This window comes from Salmo trutta, chromosome 27 (assembly GCF_901001165.1).
Source record: "Salmo trutta chromosome 27, fSalTru1.1, whole genome shotgun sequence".
Classification (NCBI taxonomy): Eukaryota; Metazoa; Chordata; class Actinopteri; order Salmoniformes; family Salmonidae; genus Salmo; species Salmo trutta.
In genome coordinates, this window is record NC_042983.1 from 41035199 (window position 1) to 41044361 (window position 9163).

At 39.0% G+C, this 9163-nt stretch overlaps 1 protein-coding gene across 1 annotated transcript; it reads left to right on the forward strand.

Annotated features, from left to right (window-relative positions):
* The first annotated feature begins 4074 nt into the window (after positions 1 to 4074).
* On the forward strand, positions 4075 to 8814 carry LOC115165022 (C-X-C motif chemokine 13-like). Its single transcript, XM_029718036.1, has 4 exons — positions 4075 to 4155; positions 4833 to 4968; positions 8483 to 8563; positions 8670 to 8814. Exons 1-4 carry the CDS (start codon positions 4092 to 4094, stop codon positions 8719 to 8721), a joined length of 333 nt encoding a protein of 110 aa, XP_029573896.1. The 5' UTR covers positions 4075 to 4091; the 3' UTR covers positions 8722 to 8814.
* The last annotated feature ends 349 nt before the right edge of the window (positions 8815 to 9163 follow it).

The following is a 9163-nucleotide window of genomic DNA, read 5'->3' on the forward strand; positions in this document are numbered from 1 at the left end:
CCATGTTATTCTACCCATGTTATTCTACCCATGTTATTCAACCCATGTTATTCTACCCATGTTATTCTACCCATGTTCTCCGACCCATGTTATTCTACCCATGTTATTCTACCCATGTTATTCTACCCATGTTATTCACCCCATGTTATTCTACCCATGTTATTCTACCCATGTTATTCATCCCATGTTATTCTACCCATGTTATTCTACCCATGTTATTCTACCCATGTTATTCTACCCATGTTATTCTACCCATGACTGTACGTTTGTTTATTGTGTAACTGTGTGTTGTTGTTTTTGTTGCACTGCTTTGCTTTATCTTGGCCAGGTCACAGTTGTAAATGAGAACTTGTTTTCAACTGGTCTACCTGGTTAAATAAAGGTGAAATAATTATTTAAATTATTTTCCAAATGCCTTAATATGTCTGTTATTTAGTCAGGATTTAGTCAGGATATAGACCTCGTTCTGCCCCTGAACAAGGCAGCTAACCGCCTGTTCCTCGGCCGTCATTGTAAATAAGAATTTGTTCTTAACTGACCTGCCTAGTTAAATAAAGGTTAAATAAAAATTAAATTAAAATCTAAAAGGATTGTTATTATATGATAATAATAAGAGATACATACTTACCACAAACAAGTCTTACGAAATTTGAAACATCATGCTATTTATGATGAATGGGAATTCCAAGGAGACTAATTAATTCAGTGTTTTTTTCTTCCTGCCACTAATTCTGCTTTTTTGAAAATGGACTACTGGAAGTCGTTGTTCTCCCTGCTAAATTTAGGCCTAGTTGAATGCACTAAAACCTTGCTCACACTGCAGGCCTTAATGCTCACATCAGTTATGTTTTTCAAGTCCGTTTTGGAATTTCTCACTGTCCAAACAGCAAGTTACAAGTGACCACATCGGATTTGTAAGTGTTCAGACAGCATTCATTTGATGACATGGCTAGTTGTCATGGTAATGATGGGTGTGTTCAGACAGCATTCATTTGATGACATGGCTAGTTGTCATAGTAACGATGGGTGTGTGTTCAGACAGCATTCATTTGATGACATGGCTAGTTGTCATAGTAACGATGGGTGTGTGTTCAGACAGCATTCATTTGATGACATGGCTAGTTGTCATAGTAACGATGGGTGTGTGTTCAGACAGCATTCATTTGATGACATGGCTAGTTGTCATAGTAACGATGGGTGTGTGTTCAGACAGCATTCATTTGATGACATGGCTAGTTGTCATAGTAACGATGGGTGTGTGTTCAGACAGCATTCATTTGATGACATGGCTAGTTGTCCTAGTAACAATGGGTGTATGTGCGGTGGTGTAGGCTGATTGGTGCTCCTGCTTCCTATCACTCAGAAGTTATGTAGCAAGCTAAGATGTCAACAATGCCTGCCAGGGATGTTTCCCACATACTTTGAAAGTGCAAAATCATAGTGTCAGAACACCTTTAAATTCTCAAAGGACAAGTTGATTTAGCTTTCAAAACAAGTTATTTTTCGGCCACAGCAGTGAACTAGCTATTCACAGCAGTCAACTAGCTAGCCACAGCAGTCAACTAGCTAGCCACAACAGTCAACTAGCTAGCCACGGCAGTCAACTAGCTAGCCACGGCAGTCAACTAGCTAGTCACGGCAGTCAACTAGCTAGCCACAGCAGTCAACTAGCTAGCCACAACAGTCAACTAGCTAGCCACGGCAGTCAACTAGCTAGCCACGGCAGTCAACTAGCTAGTCACGGCAGTCAACTAGCTAGCCACGGCAGTCAACTAGCTAGCCACGGCAGTCCACTAGCTAGCCACAGCAGTCAACTAGCTAGCCACAGCAGTCAACTAGCTAGCCACAGCAGTCCACTAGCTAGCCACAGCAGTCAACTAGCTAGCCACAACAGTCAACTAGCTAGCCACGGCAGTCAACTAGCTAGCCACGGCAGTCAACTAGCTAGCAACGGCAGTCAACTAGCTATCAGCCTTGATAAATGTGTGGCAGAATGATTCTGATAGGGAAAAGAACACAAGTGATATGAAGCTATCAGCCTTGATAAATGTGTGGCAGAATGATTCTGATAGAGAAAAGATATGATAGGGTAATAATAGTACTGTATTAATTCCCAAGGAGGACATGTTGCTGCACATACAGTATATACAGTCAGGTCCACAATTATTGACACCCATAAAGATTTATTATAAAAAAAACCTGTGGATTGAATTGAAGAGGACAGTCCATCAGCGCAGACAAGAGATATCAAGGATCTGGAAAGACTCTGTTATAGAGGAATGGTCTAAGATCCCTCCTGATGTGTTCTTCATTCTCATAACCTAACGTAGCAGGTCTAAGATCCCTCCTGATGTGTTCTTCATTCTCATAACCTAACGTAACAGGTCTAAGATCCCTCCTGATGTGTTCTTCATTCTCATAATCTAACGTAGCAGGACTAAGATCCCTCCTGATGTGTTCTTCATTCTCATAACCTAACGTAACAGGTCTAAGATCCCTCCTGATGTGTTCTTCATTCTCATAACCTAACGCAACAGGTCTAAGATCCCTCCTGATGTGTTCTTCATTCTCATAACCTAACGTAACAGGTCTAAGATCCCTCCTGATGTGTTCTTCATTCTCATAACCTAACGTATCAGGTCTAAGATCCCTCCTGATGTGTTCTTCATTCTCATAACCTACCGTAGCAGGTCTAAGATCCCTCCTGATGTGTTCTTCATTCTCATAACCTAACGTAGCAGGTCTGAGATCCCTCCTGATGTGTTCTTCATTCTCATAACCTAACGTAGCAGGTCTAAGATCCCTCCTGATGTGTTCTTCATTCTCATAACCTAACGTAGCAGGTCTGAGATCCCTCCTGATGTGTTCTTCATTCTCATAACCTAACGTAGCAGGCCTAAGATCCCTCCTGATGTGTTCTTCATTCTCATAACCTAACGTAACAGGTCTAAGATCCCTCCTGATGTGTTCTTCATTCTCATAACCTAACGTAACAGGTCTAAGATCCCTCCTGATGTGTTCTTCATTCTCATAACCTAACGTAACAGGTGTAAAAGAAGATCCTATAAAACATAGTAGATGTAACGCCCTGGCCATAGAGAGGGGTTTTTGTTCTTTATTTTGGTTAGGCCAGGGTATTACATTGGGTGGGCGTTCTATGTTCCTTTTTCTATGTTTTTGTATTTCTTTGTTTTGGGCCGTGTGTGTGGCTCCCAATCAGGCATAGCTGAAGCTCGTTGTTGCTGATTGGGAGTCACACATAAGGAGCATGTTTTGCCTTTGGGTTTTGTGGGTAATTGTTTCTGTTTAGTGTTTGCACCTGACAGGACTGTTTGGCTGTCAGTTTTCTTGTTTTGTTTGTATGGTGTTCTTTCTTTATTAAATATTCAATGATGAACACTAACTCCGCTGCACATTGGTCTCTCTCTCACGACAGCCCTTACAGTAGAAAAAGGCTCAGTGGCCATTATCCTCTCTAGGTGAGGTATTGAAAACAGCAGTGCCATTTTAACCCCTATCTTTTTGAGAGAGAAAAAAAAATATGACTTGTGAAACAAAATCACTTTCACTGAGCAATTGTATTAGTATAAATAACATAATTTCCCCTTTTTTGCATACAATAGAGCTCAGTGTTTGTATTATTGATTTTATACAGTCTTTTTTGTTCATCTTTATCAAGGTCAATTATGGACCTGTCTGTATGTCTACGAGAAATTCCGTTTTTAAACGCTATCCAATCTGAACCACTGAATTTCTACTTGTTCAACCCAGCATTTACCATGTTTTGACTAGATTGCTGAAGTATTATTTGATTATATTATCATTAAAATCCTCTTTACAATTGTAACAAGACAGATTCTCAATATGGCAGGTTTAATTTCAATAGAATTAATCACTAGGCTATAAATTAAGGATAAAGTTAAAATAGTGAATGTATATAGACATGTTTATATACTCCAAAAGTCTGATCATCATTTTGTGTGAAGACGAGGGATTCCCCCACACTTCCTTTATTGCAGCAATATAAACCCAGAGACAACATCATTCAGTTTCAGTAGACACCAGCCAACCACAGCCAACACAGACTCAAGATGCCTTTCAAGCCACACTACCTGTTGGTCTCCCTGACTCTCTGCTGGTTCGTGGCTCTTCAAGGTGAGATATTTCATCTTTATCTATATATATATATGAATCTGTTCAACTTGACTCTTGAACTATCGACAAACCAAACCTATTATCTTTTTTTTTTTTTTAAACAATTTAATTCCAATGATCACAATCAATCCATTGCAATTTTAAGTGTCTCAGAGTAGGGTCTGTATTCAATCCGTATGGCAGAAGTTCTGCGTTGCAGCGTGAGTGAAATTTAAAGGCAATGTTCCTTAGCGGAAACTGCATTCACGGTAAACGCTGCATGTCGTCTCAATCAGATATTACCGTTACATTGCTATCATGCAATCACTGTCTTTTTACTGGTGTTTTTATTTCTTTACTTACCTATTGTTCACCTAATACCTTTTATGCACTATTGGTTAGAGCCTGTAAGTAAGCATTTCACTGTAAGGTAATCTACCCGTTGTATTCGGCACACGAGACAAATAAACTTTGATTTGATCTGTAATGCTTCAGCGATGATACAGACTGAATAGAGCCCTAAGAGTGCTGATCTAGAATCAGTTTTGTTTGTTGTAACATTCACATGTTTAAAAGTGCAACTTTTAGTGATGATTTTAAGGTTTTAACCCTATCCCTTAAACCTTAACCTTTAACCCCAAATCCGAACAATACTATATTGTTATTGTATGTAATATTCACGGTCTTCATCCCTGCAGCATTCCCCATGAACGGCTGTGCTGCATGTCAGAAGTGTCGCTGCATCCGAACGTCCTCTGCTTTCATCTCTCCTAGGCTGTTCCACAGGATAGAGATCCTACCTCCAGGTGCCCACTGTCGTCAAACAGAGATCATGTGAGTCAACTAACACCACCTAACAACCAGTCAACAACACTTTCACAGTCAAAAAGCAAGCCAATATCTATTTCTGAAATATATATATTTTTAAACATGACTTAAAAAAAAGTGACATTAACCAAATAAAAACTGTTCTGTATGAATGAGGTTTGTACAGTAGCCCTGATACATTACCTGGTCTGCCTAATACATGACCACAGCATTCCTAATACATTATCACAGTAGCCCTAATACATTACCTGGTCTGCCTAATGCATTATCACAGCATTTCTAATACATTATCACAGTATGCCTAATACATTATCACAGTAGCCCTAATACATTACCTGGTCTGCCTAATACATGACCACAGCATTCCTAATACATTATCACAGTAGCCCTAATACATTACCTGGTCTGTCTAATACATTATCACAGCATTCCTAATACATTATCACAGTGTGCCTAATACATTATCACAGCATGCCTAATACATGATCACAGTATGCCGAATACATGATCACAGTATGCATAATACATTATCACAGCATGCCTAATACATGATCACAGTATGTCTAATACATTATCACAGTATGCCTAATACATTATCACAGTTTGCCTAATACATTAATACATCATATTGGCTACACGCTTACAAAAAAGGTGCTATCTAGAACCCAAAAGGGTTCTTCGGCTGTCCCCATAGTAGAACCCTTTTAATAACCCTTTCCACAGAGGGTTCTATATGGAACTCAAAAGGGTTCTACCTGGAACTAATAAGAGTTCTGCCTGGAACCAAAAAGTGTTCTCCTATGGGGACAGCTGAAGAACCCTTTTGGAACCCTTTTTTCTACGTGTGTATATGCCTGTCCTGCCAATATGTTATTCTCAGACAATATTATATTTCAAAACTATTTGATTACAAAACAGATCAGTTGCTGTAGCACTTGCGAGGCACAGCTGAGCATAAATGGAAATAAATTGCCTTTATTTTACTGGACTGATGGTATCTGCATCTAACATGGTGCTTTCAAGAAAACTGAGAACTCTGGGAAAAAGAACTAGGTCAAATCATGAAGTCAGTGAATTCAGGTCAGAAAGTTGGAGTTCTAGAAAGATTCCCCAGTTACCGACTTGGAATTTAGAGTCGGATGACCGTTCAAAACGATTTTTCATAATCGGATCTCGTTTTTTTCAGTATCCAGTTGTCTTGAACACACTGAAGTCGGAAGTCTGAGATTTCAGAGTTCCCAGTAGTTTTGAACACCGCATTAGTCTCAGGGGAGGAAGGGAGAGAACAGCAGAGGGTCCGCCTCACACGGTCCTGCTCTCTCCTTCCTTTCCTCCGGTGAGACTGACCAGAGAGAGGGGACAACGTCTTCCACCTGATGGCTAAAGTCGAGTCACACCGCATCTGTCTCATGCACAAATTCATGTTGTTCCTATGACCAGAGAAAGTTAAATATCCCTCCCTATTAAAATAGACAGGACAGCTGCTACTACTAATAAAAACACAGCGCTACTTGGCTACTCATTCACTGCATTTGCAGCTCAAGTGGAAGTAGAGAGAAACATGTTTTATGTTTTGTAATAGTGTTGAATTAAAACAGTGACAGAGCAGAATGAAAACTTAAACATGAACTCACTCCTAAAAAACAACAGCTGTTTGCTGTATTCTTTGATCATTTCTCTCTGGTCATGGTTTTAAAAGTTATGAAATCTTATATAGGCTGGTATCAAACTTTGCGTGGGGTCGTGGAAGCTGTAGGAACAGTGATTTGAGCTATCCGATTGGCCAGCGCAGTAGGCGCACTCGATTAATCCACAGATCTTCCTGTCCGCCGGTTAGGCGGAGTTTGTCTTTTCAGACAAATTAAATCATTTAAAATGGGAACACTTTGCCTACCCGGTGCGCAAGGCTTCTGAATAACGTGCACCTTCCGGTAACAGCGCAACACGAATTAAAAAAAAAGAAGCGCAAGACTTTTATCGTTGGCTTTTCTACAGAAATGTTTGGTGATCGACTAGGAATGCCTTGAAGTGGATCGATTGGTTGGTAACCAGTGGCCCAGTGGATCTCCATGCTTTTTGTTGTTGTTGTCCAGGCTTCATCTGTGTTCTGGAAACCGCCCCTAAAACCCATGGTGGCTGTCATTGTCTCCACACATAGATCATGTGAGTCAGTCAGCGAGGTCTTGAACGAAGCGCTAAACTGTGGTTTTCTAATGCATAGGGGGAAGAAGCGTGGGGGATAGGTCGTGGTGGAGGGGAAATTAATTAGTCAGTATAGTCGCTTTACTGCATGCTATGCAAACCAATCATTAGTCACTGATGATGAGATCAATGTTCCTATTCATAACCAAGGCTAAGACATTGGAATAAATGTGGGCATTTGCAGTGGTAGCCTATAGCAATTTCCCCCGAAACTCAGTATGTGGCAGGGACTCCAGACAATCACAGATTACAAATATGTTTTTCTAGTCAAGGCCATCCTATTCAACTATTGCTGTACATATACTATTATATCCTACCTATTCTACAGATATACTATATATTCTATCCACATACTGTCCACAATGACTATACATTCAATCACACATGTATACATATACATACAGTGTGTTCAGAAAGTATTCAGACCCCTTGACTTTTTCCACATTTTATTATGTTTACAGACTTTTTCTAAAATGGATTAAATAAAAAATTGTCCTCGTCAGTTTACACACAATACTCCATAATAACAAAGCAAAAACAGGTTTAATACATTTTAGTAAATGTATTAAAAATAAAAAAAACAGAAACACCTTATTTACATAAGTATTCAGATGCTTTGCTATGAGACTCGAAATTGCGTTTAGATACATCCTGTTTCCATTGATTATCCTTGAGATGTTTCTACAACTTGATTGGAGTCCACCTGTGGTAAATTCAATTGATTAGACATGATTTGGAACATCTCACACCTGTCTATATAAAGGTCCTACAGTTGTCAGTGCATGTCAGAGCAAAAACCAAGCCATGAGGTCGAAGGAATGCCAAGAGTGTGAAAAGCTATCATCAAGGCAAAGGGTGGCTACTTTGAACAATCTCAAATCTCAAATATATTTTTATTTGTTTAACACTTTTTGGGTTACTACATGAATCCATATGTGTTATTTCATAGTTTTGATGTCTTCACTATTATTCTACAATGTAGAAAATAGTAAAAATAAATAAAAACCCTGAAATGAGTAGGTGTCCAAACGTTTGACTGGTACTGTATATATACATACATTTACATATACCGTACTCTGACTTTGCTCGTCCTAATATTTATAGATTTCTTAATTCCATTCTTTTACTCAGATGTGTGTGTATTTTCTATATATTACTGCACTGTTGGAGCTGGGAACACAACCATTTCCCTACAGCCGTAGTAACATCTGCTAAATATGTGTACATTCATATTGACATTTTATGATATGTTTTATTCTGCAGTGTATGATATGTAACCATGGTGACGCTGTAATATATCCCTCCCTTCATTCATCAGCATTACCAAGAAGGACAAAGCCACCGTCTGTGTGACTCCAGATGCACGATGGATCAACAAAGTCATTACCAAGTTACAAAGGTAAATATAACACACACACACAGACACACACACACACACACACACACACACACACACACACACACACTCTTCTGTTGACTGTAACACAGACCATCTCTTTCTACAGTAGCAACAAGAAGAAGAGAAGTGCAGAACTTCCCCATCTCAACCACCATTGAGGGAACTGGAACAGGAATGTATCAAGTTGGAGCTACATGGAAATGTGATACCAATGTGATACCAATGTGATACCAATGTGATACCAATGTAATGCCAATGTAATACCAATGTAATACCAATGTAATACCAATGTAATACCAATGTAATACCAATGTAATACCAATGTAATACCAATGTAATACCAATGTAATACCAATGTAATACCAATGTAATGCCAATGTAATACCAATGTAATGCCAATGTAATGCCAATGTGATACCAATGTGATACCAATGTGATACCAATGTAATGCCAATGTGATACCAATGTAATACCAATGTAATACCAATGTAATACCAATGTAATGCCAATGTAATACCAATGTAATACCAATGTAATACCAATGTAATACCAATGTAATACCAATGTAATACCAATGTAATACCAATGTAATACCAATGT

Coding starts and splice junctions, on each gene's coding strand:
- LOC115165022 (XM_029718036.1), top strand. CDS start 4,092: ATGCCTTTCAAGCCACACTACCTGTTGGTCTCCCTGACTCTCTGCTGG. Junction 4,969..8,482: donor TGTCGTCAAACAGAGATCAT/GTGAGTCAACTA, acceptor TTCATTCATCAG/CATTACCAAGAAGGACAAAG. Junction 8,564..8,669: donor GTCATTACCAAGTTACAAAG/GTAAATATAACA, acceptor CTCTTTCTACAG/TAGCAACAAGAAGAAGAGAA.